The sequence below is a fragment of the Aotus nancymaae genome, unplaced genomic scaffold (assembly GCF_030222135.1).
Source record: "Aotus nancymaae isolate 86718 unplaced genomic scaffold, 86718_ANA_hifiasm-v0.15.2.pri h1tg000029l, whole genome shotgun sequence".
NCBI classification, from domain to species: Eukaryota; Metazoa; Chordata; class Mammalia; order Primates; family Aotidae; genus Aotus; species Aotus nancymaae.
Window position 1 is genome coordinate 28,471,505 of NW_026988442.1, and position 23,538 is coordinate 28,495,042.

Sequence of the window (23,538 nt, forward strand, 5' to 3'; positions counted from 1 at the left end):
AGAAAAAAGAATCAAAAGTAATTTCCTTAAAGTTGATAGGCTGTACTATTCACAACAGCAAAGACATCTAATCAACCTAAATGCCCATCAGTGAGGGACTGGATAAAGAAAACATGGTATATATACATCATAGAATACTATGCAGGCATGAAAAAGAACAAGATCTCGTGTCCTCTTCAAGGACATGAATGGAGTTTGAGGTCATTATCTTTAGCAAACTAACGCAGGAATGGAAAACCAAATACTGCATGTTCTCACTTATAAGTGGGAGTTTTTTTTTTTTTTTTGAGACAGAGTTTCACTCTTGTTGCCCAGGCTGGAGTGCAATGGTGCCATCTCGGCTCACTGCAATCTCTGCCTCCCGGTTTCAAGCAATTCTCCTGCCTCAGCCTCCCCAGTAGCTGGGATTACAGGTATGTGCCACCACACCCAGCTAATTTTGTATTTTTAGTAAAGATGGGGTTTCTCCATGTTGGTCAGGCTAGTCTTGAACTCCCAACCTCAGGTGATCTGCCTACCTTGGCCATAAGCGGGAGTTAAATGATGAGAACACATGGTTACACAGAGGGGATCAACACACACTGGGGCCTATTGAAGGGTGGAGTGTGGGAGGAGGGAGAGCATCAGGAAAAATAACTAATGAGTACTAGGCTTAATATCTAGGCGATGTAAATCTTCATGACACAAGTTTACCTACGTAATAAACCTGCACATGTACACCTGAAATCAAAATAAAAGTTAAAAAAAATTAAAAAAGAAACATAGTGCTTAAAAAAAAGTTCATAGGCTGCAAACTGGCATCCCCCTGGGCAACTGGAACATTTAATATGACTTGCATAAAATTTTAAAAATTAAAGGGCTGGGCTGGGCACAGTGGCTCACGCCTGTAATCCCAGCACTTTGGGAGGTCGAGGTAGGTAGATCACGAGGTCAGGAGTTCAAGACCAGCTGACTAACATGGTGAAACCCCATCTCTACTAAAAATACAAAAAAACAAAAAAAAAAATCAGCCTCCTGAGTAGCTGGATGTGGTGGCAGGTGCCTGTAATCCCAGCTACTCAGAAGGCTGAGGTAGGAGAATTGCTTGAACCCAGGAGGCGGAGATAGCAGTGAGCAGAGATAACGCTACTGCACTCCAGAGCCAAGCCCAGATTAAAATCCAGCAGGCTGGTTCCAGAGTTTTGTTCCTGACCAGTATACTCAGCTGCCTCTTATCACAAAACGGAACTTTGCACACTGTGGCAGCATCAGATTATCAAATAGCTAAAGTTTTGAACTGATGCTTGTCCTGGAGGCTCCCTCAAAGTACTGAGGCCAGAGACATATTTGTGTTCCCCAAGATGACCCCTACCTGCACTGGACCATTCATGAGACTTTTCCAGTGCTGGGGTAAAATGTACTTCTCCAGGTACTGTTCCCGTAGGACACCATGCATGGTGCACTCCAGGGTCTTGGCTCCTTCATGAAGCTCTTGCTCCGACTCCTTCATCTGTGTCATGATCTGCCAAGAACAGAGGGAAAGAAATGATGAGGAAATATCATCATCCCCAAAATCAGTAGTTGCTTTAAGGGAAAACAAAGCTAAGACAGGAACAATAAGGAGGGAGAATAAATGAGTAGACTAGTCAAAAAACCAATTTCCCAAAGCACACTATTGTGGTTTTGAAACCAAAGAATTAGTATCAGCCAGGTGTGGTGGCTCATGCCTGTAATCCCAGTGCTTTGGGAGGCCGAGGCAGGCAGATCACTTGAGGTTGGGAATTCAAGACCAGCCTGGCCAACATGGCAAAACCCTATCTGTACTAAAAATATAAAAATTAAAAATTAGCCAGGTGTGGTGGTGAGTGCCTGTAATTCCATCTACTTGGGAGGCTTAGGCACAAGAATTGCTTGAACCTAGGAGGCAGAGGTTGCAGTGAGCTGACGGTGCCACTGCACGTCAGCCTAGACGACAGAGTGAGACTCTGTCTCAAAGAAAAAAAAAAAAGAATTAGTATCCAAAATGTCTAAAAGACTCCTACCAATCAGTAAGAAAAGAAAACAAGTAATGCAGGTTGAGTATCCCTTATGCAAAATGCTTGAGACCAGAAGTGTTTCAGATTTTGAAATATGTGCATTTATACTTACTGGTTGAACATCCCAAATCTGAAAATCCAAAATATGAAACAATGTTGGGCAAGGCATAGTGGCTCACGCCTGTAACCCCAGCACTTTGGGCGGCCACGAGAGGGGGGATCACCTGATGTCAGCAGTTGGAGACCAACCTGGCCAACATGGTGAAATCCCATCTCTACTAAAAATACAAAAATTAGCCAGGTGTGATGGCAGATGCCTGTAATCCTAGCTACTCAGGAGAATCGCCTGAACCCAGAGGTGGAGGTTGCAGTGAGCCAAGACTGTGCCACTGCACTCCAGCCTGGGTGATGAAGTGAGACTCTTATGTTTTTCTTTTTTTTAAAAAAACCACAAAAAAAACAAGAAATAATGTTGGCACTGAGAAAGTTTTGGATTTTGGATGCTCAACTTATACAACAGAAAAACAAACAGGCCAACAATACTGTGGCAGAGACTTCAAGCCTTACAATATCTGTTCTCTTTCTTTTCCTTAGTAATAAAAACTCAGATTTTTGATTGGGCACATTGCTGCCCAGCTAAAAGATGACATTTCCCTGGTCAGTTTGCTCTACCTTGAGGTGCTATGGATGGATGGTATGGGGGAAGGAGCCTTAAGGCATGGTGGGGAGGGGCAGTGTGTCCTTGTCTCTTCTCCATCTTGGATTGTGAAGGCAAAGGTCATACCAAGGGATTAGCAGAATAGAATGCTGAAAGAAACCTGGACTCTCGAGAGCTTTGAGAAGCCTCCACGTCTACCCTGGGCTGCCTACCCAGAAAGCCACTCCTATCTTGTTTAGGTCCCTCTTGAACCACCTCAGATATTTCAGAGCCGGGACTTACACTCATGTAGGCCCTTCGGAGGTGCATGGGGAGGTTTCGGCGGAATTCCCGCTTGTTTCTCAGCTCCCTTAGGGTGAATTGCTTCAGGATTTCACTGTTGCTCCTTCCACCCACCCGTACAATGCTGGTCTTCTGACACCTGTAGATGCCTGTGGAGCAAAGTGGAGCACGGCAGGGTTGAGAGGAGCTATGCTAGGTTCTCTCAGGTGAGAGCTGTGTGTATCTGGGATCAAGTCAGGTCCCTTAGGGAACAAACTTGTGCTTACAGGAAATTTACCCCATTAATGAGTAAGAAGATCCCAGAGAAGATGTGACCTGCAGAACAGTAAAGCGTAGTACAAGTAGAGTACAGGTTCTGGAATCAGACAACTGGGGATCCAACTCTTGACTCTACCAGTTATTGCTGTGTAACCTGGGGCAAGTTACTCAGTTTCTCTCTCTGTGATTTAGAGCTGGCAATATCTCCCATGCGGGGTTACAATCTGGATAAATGAAAGAGCATCTTTAAAGCTCTGAGCTAGGGCCTAGCACAAAGCAAGCACCCAGGAAATGTTATATATTATTCACTCTGCAGGTTTAGTGATTGCTCATATGTTCTAGGCACGTGCCAGGTTCTGAAGATACAGCAGTAGAAACACAGGCCCAGTTTCTGATTTGTTATCATGTCTTTGTCTCTGGCAGAGAAGGTACTCATTAAATAATTAATACAACAGCAATAAATGTAATGAGTACTGGTAGCAGGGGACCTTACCTGGTCTGGGTGGCGTAGGGATCTATTCTTAAGAATCTAATATTTAATCTCCGACTCTAAGAATAAAGATTTATCTAGGTGAAAGTGGGGTATAGAAAAATGAAAAAGAAAAAGCTTGTATGCTTGTATTTATTCATTCATTAATGTTATTTAGTATTTTTTTGAGCGCCTATTATGTGCCAGGATATGTGACTACAGCAAGAAAAGGATCAATCCTCGTCTAGGGTAGAGATACATAAAACAGATTATAAAAAAATAAAAAATGCAAAAGAGACTTCACTTTGTTTGGGGCAATAGAGAATGTCCACTTGAGAAGAGAGATTTAAAGCGGGACTAGAAGAATGAGTAGGAGCCAGCCAGGTTGAATGAGCTCAAGAAGGAGAGGGAAAAAACTATTACAAGCAGGAAGATGGAATGGGCCAATGGAGGACCCAGAGGTTTTCATGGAACTGAAGATAACCAATGTTGCTGGAATTAGGGAGAACAAGGTAAGAAGTAGGAGATGTGATTCACAGTCCAGCTGGGATAGATAGATCACAAATGGCCATGTAAGTGATGATAAGGACTGTCGACTTTGTTCAAAGAGCAATAGAAAGCTACTGAAGCTGCTGATGGTTCAATCATCAGCATCTCGATAGAGAACAAACTTGCCTATAAATATTACCTTCCAGAAACTGGTCCAAAGCATGATTAGTATAACACACAACCAAGATGGGGAACTTCTGGGAGCTAATTTGCCAAACGGACTCGTTGGTCAGGAGGGCCTGAACAATTTTTAGACCCACATAGGTTTTGCCTAGAAAATAAGGAAAAAGGAATTTAAAAATTTAGACATTTTCTAAATAAAGCAATTACTTGGAGCAAAATCTTATTTTTTAAAAAAATAATTAATACATTAAGATGGTTTAAAATCTAAGAAGCATAAATGTTATATTGTGAAAAGTCCCTCTTGGACTTCTGTCACTCAGTTATCTGGGTGGAAGCAACCAATGTTACTAATTTCTTGTGTAACTTTACAGAGATAGTGTTTCTATGCATATACAAACAAGTACAAACGTACATTCTTTTTCTAGCCTTCCTTTTTCTTAAATATGAATAGTGACAGACTATTTTCACCATTCTGCATCTCGGTTTTTTTCACCTAATGTATCTTGAAGGTAGTTCTCTATCAATACATAGGAGAATCCCGACCCCGCCCTCTTGTTTTCTTTTTACAGCTGTAAGATATTTTTTAGCCAGTTTTCTATTGATGATATATATGCTGTTTCTAATCTTGTGGAAAATTCTTTAGAAATACTTTTTATATACATGGTAGATTTGCCTTTGTGACAGGAGGGGAAAACTTACAGAAATCAACATTGGAATAAGAGTTATGGGCTCAGTAGTAAATGGCTATTCATTAATTAGGCTACAAACTGCTAAATTTTTTTTTTTTTTTTAAACAGAGTTTTGTTCTTGTTGCCCAGGCTAGAGTGCAATGGTGTGCATCTCGGCTCACCACAACCTCTACCTCCTGGGTTCAAGCAATTCTCCTGCCTCAGCCTCCAGTGTAGCTGGGATTACAGGCATGTGCCACTACACCCTGCTAATTCTGTATTTTTAGTAGAGACAAGGTTTCTCCATGTTGGTCAGGCTGGCCTCAAACTCCTGATGTCAGGTGATCTGTCCATCTTGGCCTCCCAAAGTGTTGGGATTACAGGCGTGAGTTACTATGCCTGGCCTAAGTTCTTTTGTTTTTCTTTTTTTTTTGAGATGGAGTCTTGCTCTGTCACCAGGTTGGAGTGCAGTGACTCGATCTTGGCTCACTGCAACCTCCGCCTCCTGGGTTCAAGTGATTCTCCTGCCTCAACCTCCCAAGTAGTTGGGACTACAGGTGCATGCCACCACACCTATATAATTTTTGTATTTTTAGTAGAGATGGAGTTTCACCATGTTGGTCAGATGGTCTCGATCTCTTGACCTCATCCACCCGCCTCTACCTCCCAAAGTGTTGGCATTACAGGCATGAGCCACCATGCCTGGCCTGCTAAATTCTTACATTGTTTCTTTCAGGCTGGTAAGGCAGACACTGTCCCCAAAAATCTCAAAGTTGAATGAGGAAGTAATATAAGATAATCAAAGATTTCAATATAGCATGTTAAGTAACAATTTCTTCCTTCTTTTTTAAGGCCCTATGTTGCCCAGGCTGGACTGCTGCAGGGGCTATGTGTACTGCAGTCTTGAACACCTGTCTTCAAGGGATCCTTCCACCTCAGTCTCCCAAGTACTTGGGACTACCGGTATTCGTCAAGACGCCCAGCTTTACATGAAGATTTTTTTTTTTTAAATCATGAGTTGCCATTACTTTAATCAGTGTTTTTTAAAGACTTCTTCCTGTTTGGGTTTTTTTTTGTACATTTTTTTTTGATAAATTTACTCTCCTTTTGGGAGAGTAATTTAGTAGTAGCTATTTTAACTGTTAATGTAAATTCCCACTTCTTTTTTTTCCTTTCTTTCTTCTTCTTTTTTTTTTTTTTGAGATGGAGTCTTACTCTGTTGCCCAGGCTGGAGTGCAGTTACGTGATCTTGGCTCACTGCAACCACCGCCTCCTGGGTTCAGGCAATTCTTCTGTCTCAGCCTCCCAAGTAGCTGGGGGTATAGGCACATGCCACCATGCCTGGCTAATTTTTTTGTGTTTTTAGTAGAGACAGGGTTTCACCATCTTGGCCAAGGTGGTCTCGAACTCCTGACTTCGTGTTCCGCCTGCCTTGGCTTCCCAAAGTGCTGGGATTACAGGCGTGAGCAACCGTGCCCAGCCTAAATTCCCACTTCTAATAATAGTTATGACCCCAGAGTAGAATTAGAGAGTAGCACATGGGAAGAAGGGTGTAGGAAGGTATAGTTCCATGAGAAGTACAATGTGGCAGATAGGAGTCAGGATTATACAGCTAGACTGCCTGAATTCATTTCCTAAACTTGTCACTTAACATCTGTGTGAACTTTAGTACATACTTCCCACCTCTTAAATAAGAGGCTATTTAACCCTTCTTTGCCTTAGCTTTTTTCATCTTTAAAATGGTTTTAGTAATGGTTTCTATTTCACAAGATTGTTGTGAGGATGCAATTAGTTAACATATGTAAAGCAAGTAAAATGGTGCTTTACACATAGTGCTATTACATATTTGATATTATTTAATTTAAAATAATATAAAATTGAACAAATTAATATAAAGCAGAGATAACACATCTCACTACATTTAACCTCTACCAATCTTGTATCTATTACTATGCATGCCAATGGGTTCCTACTGGAAAATCCCTATGAGCAGCTACTTTATAAATAATTTTTATGCCCATTTTGGGAGGAATGTTATTAACTAGACATTCTATTGCAACAAAACCAAAAATTGATAAGTGGTACCTAATTAAACTAAAGAGCTTCTGCACAGCAAAAGAAACTGTCAACAGAATAAACAGACAACCTACAGAATGAAAGAAAATATTTGTAAACTCTGCATCCAACAAAGGTTTAATATCTGGAATCTGTACGGAACTTAAACAACCCCATTAAAAAATGAGCAAAGGACATGAACAAATACTTCTCAAAAGAAGACAAACATGTGGCCAACAAGCATATGAAAAAAATGCTCAACATCAACAGCACTGATCATTACAGAAGTACAAATCAAAATCACAATGAGATACCATCTCACACTAGTCAGACTGGCTATTACTAAAGAGTCAAAAAACATAACAGATGCTAGTGAGGTTGCAAAGAAAAGGGAAAGTGTATACAGTGCTGGTGGGAATGTACATTAATTCAGCCACTGTGGAAAGCAGTTTGGAGATTTCTCAAACAACTTACACTTAAAACAGAAATACCATTTGACCTAGCAGTCCCATTATTGGGTATATAATGGGAAGGAATAGAAATCATTTTCCCATAAAGACACATGTATGTGCATGTTCATCATAGCACTATTCACAATAGCAAAGATATGGACTCAACCTAGATGCCCAACAATGGTGGACTGAATAAAGAAAATGTGGCACATACATACCACGGAATACTATGCAGTTATGAAAAAGAACAAAATCATGTCCTTTGCAGCAAAGTGGATGGAGTTAGAGGCTATTATCCTAAGCAAATTAATGCAGGAACAGAAAACTAAATACCACATGTTCTCACTTATAAGTGGGAGATAACATTGAGTACACATGGACACAAAGAAGGGAACAGACACCAGGGCCTACTTCAGGGTAGAGTGGGACGAGGCTGAGAACCTAAAAACTACCTATTAGGGCGGGGCGTGATGGCTCATGCCTGTAATCCCAGCAATTTGGGAGGCTGAGGCGGGCAGATCACCTGAGGTCGGGAGTTCGAGATCAGCCTGGCTAACATGGTGAAACCCCATCTCTTCTAAAACCACGAAATTAGCTGGGCGTGGTGGCACGTGCCTGTTAATCCCAGCTACTCAGGAGGCTGAGGTAGGAAAATTGCTTGAACCCAGGAGGCGGAGGTTGCAGTGAGCTGTAATCGTGCCACTGCACTCCAGCCTTGAAGACAGAGTGAGACTTCGCCTCCAAACAAACAAAACAACCAACCTACCTATCAGGTACTATGCTCATTACCTGGGTGACAAAATAATCTGTAAACCAAACCTCTGCAACATGCAATACACATGTAACAAACCCGCACATGTATCCCCAAACCTAAAATAAAAGTTGGAAAATAAATAATAAGACATTGTAGAAACCTAGAGCCAAGGTTTTGTCCCTTGCCTATCTTACAGAGCAGATCTTATGTACTCTGAAAAATTTTGTCTTACCTGTTCCAGGAGGTCCTTGAACAATAGCCAGTTCCCTTGTGAGAGCAAACTGCAAGGCTTCCATCTGGGAGTCATCCAGCTTCAGGGCTTCTTTTGAGGGCCACTGGCTAGGATCTAATACATTAATTCTGGGATGTCTCAAGCCCTCAAAATTTCTTAGAAATTCCCCAGTGGCTGAAAGATTCTCTATTAATGGGGTAAAGTCATATCTTCCCCCCATTAGCAAGTACCTTGGCTCCTTCACATGAGAGTCACACTCCACAATATTCCTCTGGAAGGGGACATCTTCTTCCTGGACCTCCTGGAGTCCTTCCAGGACGTGCCTGTAGGCCTCAAAGTATGCAGTTGTCTCCACCATGAGGAAAGAGTCAGAAGGCTGGACCTCTGCTAGCAGCTGTTGGCTCTGCTCGTTGAAGCAGAGCTGGACAATTCCTCGGCAGAGATCTTCCTGCTCCCGGTTAGATACGGTGGCAAAAAGAAATGTCTCAAAGTTGTCCTTGGACATGCATACCAAAGACCCATAGAGCAATCGTTTGGAATTCTGCCAGCGAACAAACTTCAGTGGTTTTGTGTCAAACTGTACCTTGTAGACTATGCCTGATGATGAACACATGGGGGTGATAATCCTGGTGTCAAAGTAGATTCGGATGTCATCAAACTTTCTCTTCCTCAAGCCCTGGTCTTCAAAGCTTTGGAGAAGTTCCAAAATGCCTTCCCGCAGAGGTCTGACAAAATCTTCTCGCAGGAGTCGGAAGTGGGTATCCAGATAGACAGCAGTGCTGTCATATTTTCCAGAAATGATATTGGGGCGAAGGAAGGGCCTCTCATCCAAGTGCACTTCATTGTATGTAGGGTAAATGGGCATGGTTCGGTAGCTCTCAACACGGTCTTCTGCCTCAGGCTGCACTAGAGTGTAGGTGTCCACTCTCAAAGTGCCCTCTCGCCTCTTTTCCTGCAGATGTTCAATGATAGTCTGTACTTTTTCCAGGTTCTTTTCTGTCTCCTCTTCTATGTCAACACCAGAGGCTCTCAGAGCATTAAGAGAGGTTGGCAAGAGAGAAACCAGCATGGAAGTTTCTTGCACAGAGCTAGCAGGGAAGACACTGACAAGGTCCTGGAGGAGGGAGATGATGTTGCTTATATGCTCTGGATACTGGTTTCGAATGTCAGGGATGGGTTCAGTGATCATCCCTACCACATAAGCAGGCAGGCAGACTTTGAGAAATTTGGAGTTTTTCAATATGCCCAGTACATGGAGAATACTCTGGCGATCCATTTTGGAGCTGCAAGCCTTCCGAAGAACCTGGCAGATGAGCTCAAGGAAGTTAGATTTCATGGAAGAATGAGAAAGGAGCTCTTTCAGCCCTAAACTTGTAGCAAGTGTGATGACCACCTCAGATGGGTCTTTCTGCAGAAGACTTTCTAAGAATTTGTAGCCCAGTTTCTTTGTCTGCTGTGGCTGCTCTGTAGGCATCTGGTGGGGGGTCCGCCACTGCTGGAAGTTGTCATTGGACCACGGTGGTCTGCGGTTCCTACACTCCTGGTTGCCATTTCTCCACCTGGTGTCATTCTCCTGGTCATGTCTTTGGCCTCTAGCTTCGTCACTGGCATGCCCCTCCTGGTTCCTCCTTCCTTGATGTATGGGCCTGCCTACGGCCCAAAATCTCTGTTCCCTCTGCCAGTAAGGAGCAGGATGGTTGTTGGCCCTAGGATGCCTTCCAGCATGGCTGGCTCCTCCTCGGAGAGCATTGGTTGGTGGGTTACTGGCCTGATTTCTAGCTCTTGGTGGTAACTCTCCATCCACAGGCCCTAAACACAATGAAATATTAAGTAAGCACAAGAACCAAGTTCTGTTGGAAATTCAACAGAATAACTAAAGAGCTCAGGTTTTATATGATGAGAAAAAAGGTTTCTACCAAGTCATGTAATAAATGAAAGATAATTATTATTGTCATAGAGGTTAGGAAAATATTATTCTTACAAAGGATGCAAAAGGGAAAAGGAATAAACATTTGTCGAGTACCTGATACATGTTAAAAGAACAAATACATATAGCATGTCTCACTGCTTCTAATCTCATGTCAGTACCAACTAACAGTCAGAATGTGAGTTTAAGGGCCAAACTGACTTGGTTCAAATCTTGGCCTGGCCAATTCCTTACTATATAATCTCGGCCAAGTTGTATAATTTCTCTAAGTCTCAGTTTCTAGGTTTTTATAAAGATTAAATGTTTATAAAGTGCTTAGTATAGCACTGGATACACTAAAAACTTTCAGTAAATGTTAGTTATTACTAGGAGCAGTAATTGGGAATACACTATTGATTCTAAGGGGGCCACTGGTTCTACCACTAAACAATTATCACAGCCAACAGAGACATTAAGTGAAATAAAATTATAACAGGAAGTATTACCCGAATGCTGTCCAGCATTAGCAAATGCAGTTTGAATGGGAAAGAGAAAGGTGGGCTTTCCTTTACCAAGATGTTTTTGAGCTAAGAGACTGTGAAAGAAACTGAAAAACGAAACTCCAAGTTTTCCTCCTTTCTGTAGCATGACTTCATCCCTAAAGTACTTACCAATTACCAATCCTTTTAGGAAGCAGGAGGTGAAGAAAGGAGTGGTGAGGGCATACCCAGTACACATGAGAAAGTTAGTATCACTCTGTGGATGAAGCCAAACTTGTCTTCCTTGATCTGCCCCACATATCATAAATAACCTTGCACAACATACCGAAAGTCCAGTTTTTTTTCACTTTCCTTCCTGCTAAAACTGATTCTGGGGCTGACCCAACTTAAGATGTGGAGATTTTAAAAACAAATAAATGATGACTGTATGCAATGATTTGATAAAAAAGTTATAAAAACTTTAAATGCATGTTATATTTGAGATGATTATATAATTTCCTGACATCAGATACTAAATCCATTTATGTACACTTTTCCTTGTTTTGCACTTTGTAGAGAAAATTTTAATGTGACCACATAAAGAAATATCTGATAAACTATAAATGATGTACAACTGAACTTTAAATTTTTATAAATGTTAGTTACATATTTACTTTCAAACTATCCCCCAAATCAGAAAAAAGTACTACTTTCAATTTTTTTTTTTTTTTGAGACAGAGTCTCACTTTCTCCCCAGGCTGGAATGTAGTGGCACGATCTCAGCTCACTGCAACCTCTCTACCTCTCGAGTAGCTGGGACTACAGGCATGTGACACCACGCCCAGGTAATTTTTGCACTTTTAGTAGAGATGGGGTTTCACTATGTTGGCCAAAATGGTCTTGATCTCCTGACCTTGTGATCCACCTGCCTTGGCCTCCCAAAGTGCAGGGATTACAGGCATGAGCCACTGTGCCTGGCCTACTTTTAATATTTTTATCTGATTAGAAGACTCCATGTCTTGGAAGAATGGAAAATTGTATCACTTCTTATTCTTTCAACATTCATGCCCAGGCATGGTGGCTCATGCCTGTAATCCCAGCACCTTAGGAGGGCAAGGCAGGCAGATTGCTTGAGCTCAGGAGTTTCAGACCAGTCTGGGCAACATGGCAAAACCCCATCTCTACAGAAAATACAAACATGAGCCAGACAGGATGGTGCATGCCTGTGGTCTTAGCTACATGGGAGGCTGAGGTGGGATGATTGTTTGAGCCCAGGAGGTCGAGGTTGCAGTGAGCCAAGATTGTCCCACTGCACTCCAGTCTGGACAACAGAGCAAGACCCTGTCTCAAAACAAAAAAAACCAAAAAACAAAAACCATTCACGTAACTCATAAGATGACACAGTTTTTCCTCATTTGTCCCACAGAGCTAAAACTCTTTGAAAGACACGTTACAAACTTACGGAAAAACAGGAATCCATTTGGTTGTTCAGTTTTAGAAAGCTCTGAGTAAGCAGAATAATTCCTTTAGTAGAGTGATGCTCTTGGAACTAATTTGGCTTTGGTGACTAGGACTCATGACGTGCACTATCCAATACAAAGCCATCAGCCACATGTAGATGTTATGTTTGTGAAATGTAACTACTCTGAATTAAGACATGTAAAATACACATGAGATTTTGAAGGTTAGTACCAAAGATTGCTAAGTATTACATTAAAAATTTTTATGTTGATAATATCTTAAAATGAGTATTTGAGGGAAATAAAAGTAGTATGTAAATTATTAAAGTATTATAAACTATATTCAATTATTATAATCAAATAACATTTTGGTTATACTGCATTAAATAAAACATTAAATTACTAAATTTTATTAAATTGTCATTAAAGTTAAAAAATAAATTTCAAGGCCAGGAGCAGTGGCTCACGTCTGTAATCCTAGCACATTGGGAGGCTGAGGCAGGTGGATCACCTGAGGTCAGGAGTTCGAGACCAGCCTGGTCCAACATAATGAAACCCCGTTTCTACTTAGAAACACAAAAATTAGCTGGGCATGGTGGCAGGCACCTGTAATCCCAGCTACTCGAAAGGCTGAGGCAGGAGAATTGCCTGAAATTGGGAGGTGGAGGCTGCAGTGAGCTGAGATGGTGCCAATGCACCTCAGCCTGGGCAACAGAGTGAGACTCCATCTCAAAATAAATGAATAAATAAAATAAATTTCATCTGTTTCTTCTTACGTTTTAAAATGATGTTTCTAGACAATAAAAAATTATGCTCTTGGCTTACATTGTTTCTGTTAGATGCTGCTCTACACCATGTGTTATTTCCCTTTCTGAAACTCTATCACTGTTTTTGTTAAAGTGAACTGTACCCATTCATCAATTCTCTCAGGAAAAGTGGAGGGCTGGCTGTTTTTCAGAGTAATTCATGCTGTAATTAAGAAGTCATCCTTTCTTTTTGAGACAAGGTCTCTTTCTGTTACCCAGGCTGGAGGGCAGATCACAGTCCAGGGCAACCTCTGCCCTCTGTACCCCACCTTCCTAGGGTTCAGGGGATCTGCCCACTTGAGCCTCCCAAGTAGCCTAAGTAGCTGGGACTAATGGCACACAGCACCACACCAGGCTAATTTTTGTATTTTTTGTAGAGACAGGCTATCGCCATGTTGCCCAGGCTGGTCTCAGTCTCCTGGGCTCAAGTGATCCTCATGCCTTGGGCTCCAAAAGTGCCAGGCTTATAGGTCTGAGCCACTGCATCCAGCCATAGTCATTCTTTACTTGAGAGATGCAGACAATCTTAGGTAGGGCCTGCTCATTCATAGGGAGGCTGATTTCCTTCTCTTATTACTAGAATTTCCTTCTCATTAGGTAGGAAACCTTGCTTACCTCTGTGGTTGGTATGGGGATTCCTGGGCCTGGCATCCAGATGAGGTCTTCTCTCCTCCATGTCTGAGTCACCCAAATTCTTCCACGTTACTTTCTGTTATCTGGAAAACTGCACATGTTGAATTATCAGTGTCCTTGAAACACAGCATCTAGCAGGAAAAACCCAAACACCATCAAGCCAGTCCTTCAGCCTTTGTTAACATATTTTGTTAACTAAGGGTTAAATGCAGATTTTAATCTGGAGCACAAGTGCTCAACTCTGTGAATGCTCAATTATGATATAAAATATTAAGTTCACAATTTACCTGATTTCAAGAGATCAAATTCCCCTTTCTTTTACCCTTGCACTTTCCTGGGGTAGAGGAAATGTCATCAGTTCCCATTCAAAACTGCTGTTTGGTTTACGCCTTTAGCCAAGTTACTTAATCAGTTGCTAGGTTTCATTTTCCTCTCCTAAGAGGCGGAGATTTAGCAAATATTGTTGCCAGGGCAAAAAGGTTTTGCCAAGGTTTTGTTAATCCAAAACCATGTACTCACCACCCTATCTGGCATTTATATAACATATCTGCCACTTATATAGTACCCAATAGGTTGCAGTATCCTATAGTTTATAAATAGTGAGCAGTTATCCCCTTATCTTATTTTTGTAATGGAGCCAAATGATTAAGCTCTCCGCTCTACTGAATCAAGAGAAAGAAATTACATGTTTCAATAATCAGGAGGTTTGGCAACTATGAGGTGCTATTTCCTCAGGACCAGCTAGAATTTGCAATTCGTTCTTCCTCTTCATTCTTCTATCTTGATGATTTTTGACACTGGTCCTACAAGAGGAAGAGGAAGCCCCTTTAAGGGAACTTCTCAACCCAACTCATACACATTGTGTGGGCTGGGGCTCAGGAAACAGTGGGTGACTCAGAGTCCTCAGGAAAGGGATTTTTGAGACTGTCCTTACTGAGTTTTAAAATATTCATACTTGGAAACTGTGACTACATTTAGCATTATATGACGGGCAGCTTTCATTCTCATCAGAAAAAGGAGTCCCTTTTCTTCGCCCTGGGAATATTTCTCACGAGTCCCTTCCCTCATTTTATCAAACCCAGCCCTCCTGGCGCAGGCTCAGTATTTAGAATTTGTTTGCTTATTTTTAATTCTCCGAGGGGAAAATTCCTTCTTCCTCTTGTTGAAAAATATTAAAATAGAAACCCTAGAAAATTTAAAAGAAACTAAAGAAAGGAAAAAAGAAATGTTAGAAAGAAAAGGCAAGGAAAGGAAGGGAGGAGCAGATAGGAACAGGAAATGCGGGGATCAAAAACAGACTGAAGTGTTGTTTTGGGGGGAATCAAGGCCTAAAGGACAAGAAGAAAATCGGTGATGGTCAAGACGGCCTGGGGTCAGAATGAGAGGGGCTGGTTATCACCAGGGTGGGATGCAGGAGGCTGAGGCCGGAGGTAGGGCTGGGTTTGGGGAAAGTCTCCAGGGTCCTGGAGGAGTCCCTGACCCAGGGGGCCCACTTTCCCCGATGGAAATATGACGGGGTCAGGGAGCGCCAAGGCTGTGAGGTGGTGGGGTTATGGGGGCCTCCCGGAGAGGGTGGCAGCGAGCAGCTGGTGGTGCTGAGTGGGGTGCCAAGGTGCTCTGTAGAAGAGGGAGATGGATAAGGTGACAGGAGGTGAGGCCAGAGGGATGAGGGGGGGTGAGAGTGGCAAAAGAGAGGGCACAGAAAGGGGAGGGGGCAGAGGAGACAGAGGTGGTGAGGGCAGAGGCAGTGATGGTTTCGGGGGTGCTGGGGGGAGCGACGGGCCAGCTGAGGGGACGGGGACGCTAAAGAGAGTACAGGGAGCCGAGGGGGCGACAGGGCGCTGAGAAGGGCCAGGGGCTGAGTGGGTGATGGAAATCTGGGGTTGGGGGTCTGAGGGGGCGATAGGGCGCTGAGAGGCGCTCTGAGTGGGTGATGGGGGCGCCGAGGGCTAAGAAGGTGACAAGGCTCTGAGTGATGGGGGTCGGGGGGTTGAGGGGGCGATGGGACGCTGAGGCGCCAGGGGCCACTCGGGGCGGGTGACGGGGCTTCTGGGCAGAGGCAGTGGCGGGGGGCGCGGCGGGGCAGGGCAGGGCAGGGCAGGGCAGGGCAGGGCAGGGACAGTTGCGGGGCCACTCACCCAGCTCCAGCGCGTCCACTCACTGCCGCCGGTGAGTGCTGGGGCTTTGGCCCAGGCAGGTCGGTGGCCCCGCCCGGCGCCGCGCACTTTCGGTTTCCGTTCCCCGCAGACCCTGGGCGGAGCCGGGCGGGCAGCCCAGAGAAGAAGGAGGAGGCGGGAGCCCCGGGTAGCAAGCGCGAGGGCCTGGCCCAGACACGGCCGGCGCCCCCGCCCTCGAGGCGGGCGTCACCTCAGCTACCCCCGAAGGCGGGGCAGGAGGGCTCAGGCGGGCGCGGCTGAGGTGAGCGGACCGTGGTAGGCGGGTTGACTGCGCCCAAGGTCTTTGCAGGCCTCGGCCGGCCCCGGAGGAAGGGGGACCCGGCGAAGGGTTTAATGAGTGTTAAGCGCGACATGGCGGCGAAGCAGACCAACCCAGGCGGCCCAGCGTGTACGGGGAAGAGGGCGGGGCTAGACGCGGCCTTGATAACTACTAGAGCGCCTCGAGCTGTGCGGCTCGAAACTACGTTTCCCAGGGGGCCCGGCGCAGAGCGGGCCGGAAAGAGAGCGCCTCCGGGTCCAGTGCGCAGGTGCAGGAGCCATAGCTGGTTATATAAAGGAGGTCCAGGGGCAGTTCGTTCTTTTGCGTCTGCGGTGCTCGCACAGTGGTGGTTCTGTGGGTTGCAGCCACGCTTCATACACCATCGTCTTGCCCGTGGGTTCCCGTTTTGTGTGTGGTGAGTGGGAATTCCATGTTCTTAGTCCGAAACTTCTGGTCCTTCTTTTCCTTCTTTGTGCTGTCGCCTCTGCGGCCGACCCTGGTCTCCCTCTCGTGGCTTCTCCGGCTCTGACCCCAAACAGGCCTTAAGGGTGTGGGAGAGGCCGGGCGCGGTGGCTCACGCCTGTAATCCCAGCACTTTGGGAGGCCGAGGCGGGCCGATCAGGGGTCAGGAGTTCGAGACCAACCTGGCAAACATAGTGAAACCTAGTTTCTACTAAAAATGGAAAAAAAAATTGGTTGCAGGCACCTGTAATCCCAGTTACTCGGGAGGGTAAGGCAGGAGACTCGCTTGAACCCGGGAGGCGGAGGTTGCAGTGAGCCGAGACTGTGCCATTACGCTCCAGCCTGGGTGACAGAGCGAGACTCTCAAGTAAAAAAAAAAAAAAAGGCTGTGAGAGAAATGAGTTAGAGCTAGAAAAGCCAATGCCTTCTGCACAGGCTTGAGAAGCCTTTGGCTGGTGTAAATGATGACTTTCCACTTTTTTCCCCATCAGATCGACAATGCTGAAGTCTTAAACCATTTGGCCAGTTAGTTCTGACACACCGGCCTCAAAAGGCCCCGCCTTGTTCATTTCTGACCTTGGGAAGATGGCGGTTGACTCCCTTTATTTGTTGGTTCACAGGTTAGAGCAGCCAGAGGAGACAATGGATTTTGGAGGAGGGGGTCACCACTGGGCCTCCCAGGAAACTACCTGCAGACATCTACAACCTTCGATCTCCTGAGTAAGCCTTAGTCTCCTATGGGCCTATTGTAGAAAACACGTGCTTTGAGAACCTTCTAGGTAAAACGTGGGATTTAACAAATTAAAGCATTTTCTATTGAGCACCTGTTCAGTATTTTAAAAATTGTCCTGAATGTTTTATTCTCGCAGTTTACCTATTGGACCTAGGTTTCTGGTGAAGAAATAGGTTTAAGAGGAATGCCTAAAGTGGAAGAACCTTGTTAGTGAAAAGATATCTTAACATTTTAATGCCACTTAAGCATATTTTTGGATTCCATTCTACCTGTGTGCTTGGGCACTTATATTTCCAAGTGGATGATATATTGACATATTTTGGAAAGCCAAATGTGTTTTTCTGTTGAACTATCCAACCAATGTCCTGCTGCACAACTCTTTTTGTGCTGGAGTCCAGGAGTGAGGCATTTAACATCTGGACCACATGGGAACACATTTGAAGCTTACTGTTCCAGATTGTTCTTTTGTCAGCTGTTTGTGGCAACTTGTGTTAAAATGCAACCTTTTGGCACTTGCTCACTTAGCAGCTCAGTAAATGCCAACTACTTCCTCAGCTTTATCAGCCACACTGGCTTCTATCATGGGCCTATACTCAAATAGAATGTAGGCACCAAAGACAGGGGTGTTTGTTTTGGCTACTAAATTATTGCCAGCTGCAGGATAGAACACAGAAGTGCTCAAACACTGAATGCACATTGGCAGATATGAAGCATACCAACCAAATCTTACTCCTCATTCAGGGCTTTCAAAGAGCTTCCTGGCATATATGATGACTGAACTTTTTTCCCCAACAGATCGACCGTGTTGATCTAACTTCTCTAAGCCAGTTTCTGTCTGATATGCCAGCTTGAGCAGCTCTTCTGTCCCAGCTTCCCTGGGCATCTAGCTGACGGGAGCTCATTTTTCTGTTTTTTCATCTCAGGTTTGCTGTTGGCCAAAACCAGGCTTTGATTGGACCAGGATGAATCTGGGTGTGGGAAATAGAATATATATGTAATTGGTAAGTGGTGCCAACCATCTTGCTTGGCTGACTAGGCATAGGCTCTATGGAGGGGGGTGGTAGCTGCTTTTCAGTGTGGGTTTGTCACCCTACTTGTGTGACTCAAATGTGGCCTTTGCAGCTGATGACACAGCTTTTTTCCCCGTCAGATCGACCCTGTTGATCTCTACACTATTGGCCAGTTTTGTCTGATGCATTGGCCCCAGTAATAACTTTTCTGCTTATCTTTATCAGAGACTTGCTTCTTGTTCATTAGAATTGGGCTTACTCTATTTTTTTCTACCATTCAGGTAGCTTATTTTGACCTGTTATCTTTCTATAGGTTGAGCCACGTGTGCCAGTGTGTTGTCAGCTTGATCTTTGCTTGATTCATTCTGCCTTGTAACAGGTGAGGTTTCTGTTTTCTAGCTGTCAACCCCAGCCAAATGTGTCCAGTTGGGCCTAACTTCAGGACCCGGTTCCAAGTTGGATGTAAAGCTGGGAGAATAAGTCATTGGCCTGTTGGTACTAACAGGTCTTTGTTGGAAATAAGAGCTCAGAGTTGCAAAGAAAAGCACTTCAACAAAAGATTTCTCAGCAAGGCAAATTTGCTTCTACCAGAGGGTGCACTCCTGGCCACAGAGCATGCCGAACAAAGGAGGGAAGGGGTTTTTACCCCGAAAGGAGAACTATTCCCTGCTTCTGTGTCCTATCCCCATTGGTTGGAGTGGGACCACACAGTCTAAATTAGTCCCGATTGGCTATTTTAAACAGGAGAGGTGTAGGCTACAGCAGCAGAAAGGGCAGTTTCTGCAGGAAAGTGGCAAGTGTTTACAGAGAGTGTTGCTAGGAGCGAGGGGGACTTTTCCAAATAAGGAACAGATGCAGGTTATAGGTTGGGATTGGTGGGAGAAGTTTCACTGTTTTTAGCCAGGATGGTGTTGATCTGCTGACCTCAGTTGATCCACCCACCTCAGCCTTCCAAAGTGCTGGGACTATAGGCATGAGCCACTGTGCCTGGCCCCATCTTATTACTTTACAGGTAATATCAGGGTGTTAGGCTTTAAGCCTATTCTGCCCTCTGGGGAATGGGATATTGGTTTTTTCTTACCATTTCTCCTGGGTTCCTTAACTGTGTATGAACTGGAGTGACTTGAAGTCTTCCTCAATTTTTTTCCTACGCATACATTGGGATGAATTATTTTTCTTCTGCGGTGGTAAGTACATTTAAGGAAGTGAGGAATCCCTTTGGGCCAACATGTAAGACAGCCGCTGACCTCCCTATTCTTCTGCTAAGGCTATAAGTGAGTGGCCTTCTCTCTTTCTCAATCAGAGCATTCTCTTTTGAAGTGACCCACTCTTCTGCATGTGAAACATTTGGTTTTCCCTCTTTGTCCTGCACTGTGACTTCCAGGTTTCATTTGCCTATTCCCTGGTATATGGTTTAGTTGCTGGTGGCCTAGAGGATTTATTAAGTTTTATTTCCTCGTGTCCCCTATTGCAGAGTTCCCTGTTGTAAGGTGGACAGCATAATTTTTGCCCTTTGTTTCTGCTTCTCTTTGTCCCTTCTTACGCTTTATGAACGTCTAAGTTTGTCTATGGGATGGTCTTTCCAATTTTCTGTCTTATGTAGTTTTTTTAGAGATGTCTGGCCAACTGTTAGTAACAGAATGAAGCTTTAGCATCCCTTGCCCCAGTGGGTCTTGCATCTCTAAACATGCTTATTTTCTCATCTGTTCTTTAAGCCTATTTAGGAATTCCATGGGTCCTTCTTCCTTCCTTATAGTTGTTGAATGCTTGGGAAATATTCTGGGTACTGACTCACAAATTCCCCTATTATATCCCTAAGGTCTTAACATTTTCTCAGTGAGCTGTATTGTTACTGTCCCATTGGAGATCTTTGGCCAGGAATTTTTGTTCTGTAGCAGGAACATTTTGACCAGGAGGCTGTTCACGTTCCCAGACTACCATAGCAGCCCTATGGAACGTGGTGGTTCTCTCAAGAAGAGAATGCCTAAAATGGACATAAGCTTGGCCCAAGTATACAACTGGGATCCTAAAAATTGATCAATTTGATCTGCTACCCCATAAGGGTCATCTCATAAGGGCTTGAGTTCTTTTTTTAGATTTTGGACTTGGTTAAGGGGGCATTTATGAAGCTGATGCCTCTTCTGGGAAGCCAGTGCCTCATTCCCCAAGGGGCACTTCCCTTGAGGGGAAGAGGGTTGGGGCTGATTCCTTGGAGGTGGAGGGGAAAGGGAAGTTCAGAATATCCTTCTTACATTGTTCCTTTGTCGTATTTCATGCTCAGGTTCCCCTGAGGGAGGCACATGCTTGAGTATGTGGCTAAGGGAATGTGGGGCATTGATTCAGGATTCTATGGGGTAGGGACTGAGTAGGGGCATCTTGTATGCCTGCTTGAGGCAGGGGATTTGATGGAGTCAGCTGGTCTACCGGGCCCCATGTTAGCAGGCTGTTTGGGGGTAGAGACCTTACTCCTTTAGAGGAGCTGGCTTCTGGAGATTTCTTTCCTTTTCCTTTCTCTACATGCTCAAACTACCCCCCAGCCACTGGAGGTTTCTTGCACTCTTCTCCTTTTGCTTTATCGTTCTCTGACTGCTTCCCTGGAGGGAATATTTCAGGTCCCTCTTAGCGTTGGTGTGTTGGTATAAGCCCCAAGACAGGAATCCACCATAAGCTGTATGAGGTGACCACAGAACTGGAGATCCAGACCCAACACTCAATTGTGCATCTCACACACTTCAACCTCCAGAATGTCCCAACCACCAAGAAAATACTTTGTCGTCCCCGTGACTTTTCTTACCTTAGTCTGTGGAGAGTGACCTGGTCCCCATGGTATGTGAGGATCCTTTCTGCCTGTGTTGTTGAGGGTGGGACCCAGTCTGTTTGTGAGGCCACCACAACAAGGTAGTGGGATGCCTCTCAAGAGAGGTGGTCACTGGCCCCTCCTGACGGAGAATGGGGATCCTGGATGGGCCGCCAATTTGTTGGACATACGAGCTCAGAGTTGCAAAGAGAACGAGCACTTAGACTTGAAAGATTCGTCAGCAAGGCAAATTTACTTCTGCCGAAGGTTGCTGCTCACACTGAACAAAGGAGAGAAGGGGTTTTTATCCCTAATGCAGCTAGTCTCTGCTTCTGTGTCCTATCCCCACTGGCTGGAGCACACAATCTAAAGTAGTCCTGATTGGATAATGAACAGGTGGTTTACAGGTTAGGATTGGCAGGAGAGGTTGTTTACAGAATGGGTAACTAGGAGCAGGAAGGTATGAGGGTTAACCTTGAGAACAAAGAATAAGGAAGTTAAAATTTGAAGAGAAACCCATTATATAATGGTCTTGTAAAGGATGACAAAGTGACTGAACATTGGGTGAAGCTAATTTTCCTTGACAAATGCACTTAGTAAGATAAGGAGCTCAAGTTTAAGTTGGGATTCAATTGATCGTACTTGTGTACTTGTATAAGATTTGTCATACTACTGCCATGAGCCACCCTCAGCTCCTGGTTACATGGCCTCTTAACATGGCAGCTTTGTCAAAATGAGCAGACTCAGGAGAGACGGACACAGCAGACAGGTGTTGGAAGTCTACACCTTTAAGTCCTTTAAGAGAAAGTAGCACTACTCCTTTTCTGTGTCTCTTGGGGACACTTACCTCTGTCTGGTCACATGTCTGGAATTTACAGCAGATAAGCATACTGTGGTCTGAGTCACCATGATTGTTTCTGCTGACCTTTACAATAAGTCGTGCTAACACAAAAGCTATTTTGCCAAATCTCTGTGTTGCATCATCCTCCAGTTTGCATAGTGTCCTAGGAAGGGGAATAAGCAGATTAATAGGTGTGGCTCCTGATAATTCAACTTTTATAAAAACTAAAACCTCAAAACCCACAGAAATTGTAGTTCATGTCGGTCAATGATGACTCATCTTAGAAGAATTTTTTTTTCTTCCACCCTCCCCTCAATAATTTTGTTTATGGATGTGTAAATGTGCATAGTTCCCTAAAGTCCAACATTCATGACTTCTTGCATATAACGATCCTTATGAAGTCATTTTGCGATAAAGGTTAAAACATTTTGACAGCACAACATGGGCTTCAGTAAAGTACAGACTTAAAGTTGTCTTAGACATTGGAGGTTTCCCAGCTCCTCTGATCAATATTTTATTGTATACCAAAGTGGATGGACTTGGAGTGACCAGGTCTTAGCCACATACATGTTTTCATACCCTAAACAAGAAGCACTATAGTCCAGAATGGAGCACTGATAGCTTTTCTAGAAACTGATGGTGGAATATGAGAGGAGGCCTCTGGAAAGAAAAGGACAGACCTGTGCTTCCATGAAAGTGAAGATCTGGCTGAATCAGTTCGACAAGGTTGTTGTGGACATAGCTGTGCCCACCTGGAAGAATCAGTCATTGTTAGATCTTGGGGAGATTTCTAACTTCTTACCTGGACAAAGAAAATAAAATCTTTTAAATCAAAATGCTGTTGTGTTTGTTCGTTGGAGATAACCATTGAACAGGGATAACAAATAGCAGTTAGATATTTGCAGTTTCATTTGGTTTTAGGTTTTTGAGGGGAGAATTGCTGAAGTGGGCAGTTGGTTTCTGCAGGCAAAGCATGGCATTCCACAGGTGTTAAGTGCCTTGTGATTGGCTTCTGCATTGGAAACCTAAGAATAAGCAAGCACACTTGGGCTAGAAGTTCAACTCCAGGTGCAAAGAAGCAGAGGATATGCTTACACCTGCTCAAGGTTGTATGTGTTATCATGGGTATTAGACCTGTGGTTGCATGAGGTGAATAAGGGTGATTTGGGCTATGCTATTTGTGTTTATAAACTTCATAGGAAATTGCAAAAACATACTGCATCATTTATCAATATGTGCTGAATATTTTGGTTTTATTTAATACACATTGAATAATTTTTTAAATACCTTGAAATACCACCTCAAAGATAGGACTGTCAGTTTCTAAAATGGCTCCTGGTATTGACTCAGAATCCCCTCCCCTTAACTAGTCTGGACCTAGTGTAACTTCTGAGACTTGCTACCTCTTTTTCTCATTCTTGGCTTGCTCACTTTTAATTAAATGGCTATGTCGGGAGAAG

General features: G+C 44.0%; 1 protein-coding gene, 3 non-coding genes and 1 pseudogene across 7 annotated transcripts in view; 4 read left to right on the forward strand and 1 right to left on the reverse strand.

The window, feature by feature from the left end:
* Nucleotides 1-16,003, reverse strand: part of ZNFX1 (zinc finger NFX1-type containing 1) — a 30,960-nt gene extending 14,957 nt beyond the window's left edge. Inside the window, exons 1-6 of one of the 4 annotated variants that reach the window (XM_012467427.2) lie at nt 15,938-16,003; nt 13,782-13,890; nt 8,516-10,324; nt 4,371-4,502; nt 2,956-3,104; nt 1,352-1,501 (exon numbers count right to left, since the gene is read on the reverse strand). In XM_012467427.2, the coding sequence (XP_012322850.2) occupies nt 1,352-1,501; nt 2,956-3,104; nt 4,371-4,502; nt 8,516-10,324; nt 13,782-13,842 (2,301 nt within the window). In that variant the 5' untranslated portion in view covers nt 13,843-13,890; nt 15,938-16,003. Of the gene's footprint in view, nt 1-1,351; nt 1,502-2,955; nt 3,105-4,370; nt 4,503-8,515; nt 10,325-13,781; nt 13,931-14,484; nt 15,543-15,937 lie in introns of those variants that run through there. The other 3 variants (XM_012467429.3, XM_012467425.2, XM_012467426.3) reach the window with 3 other exon arrangements.
* Nucleotides 15,432-22,914, forward strand: LOC105727374 (uncharacterized; annotated as a pseudogene).
* On the forward strand, nt 17,149-17,242 carry LOC135277125 (small nucleolar SNORD12/SNORD106). The gene has a single exon (XR_010344724.1). It is a non-coding gene; the product is annotated as a small nucleolar SNORD12/SNORD106 (small nucleolar RNA).
* Nucleotides 18,188-18,278, forward strand: LOC135277124 (small nucleolar SNORD12/SNORD106). Its single transcript, XR_010344723.1, has one exon. It is a non-coding gene; the product is annotated as a small nucleolar SNORD12/SNORD106 (small nucleolar RNA).
* LOC135277123 (small nucleolar SNORD12/SNORD106) lies at nt 18,543-18,632 on the forward strand. Its single transcript, XR_010344722.1, has one exon. It is a non-coding gene; the product is annotated as a small nucleolar SNORD12/SNORD106 (small nucleolar RNA).
* Nucleotides 22,915-23,538: the final 624 nt, after the last annotated feature.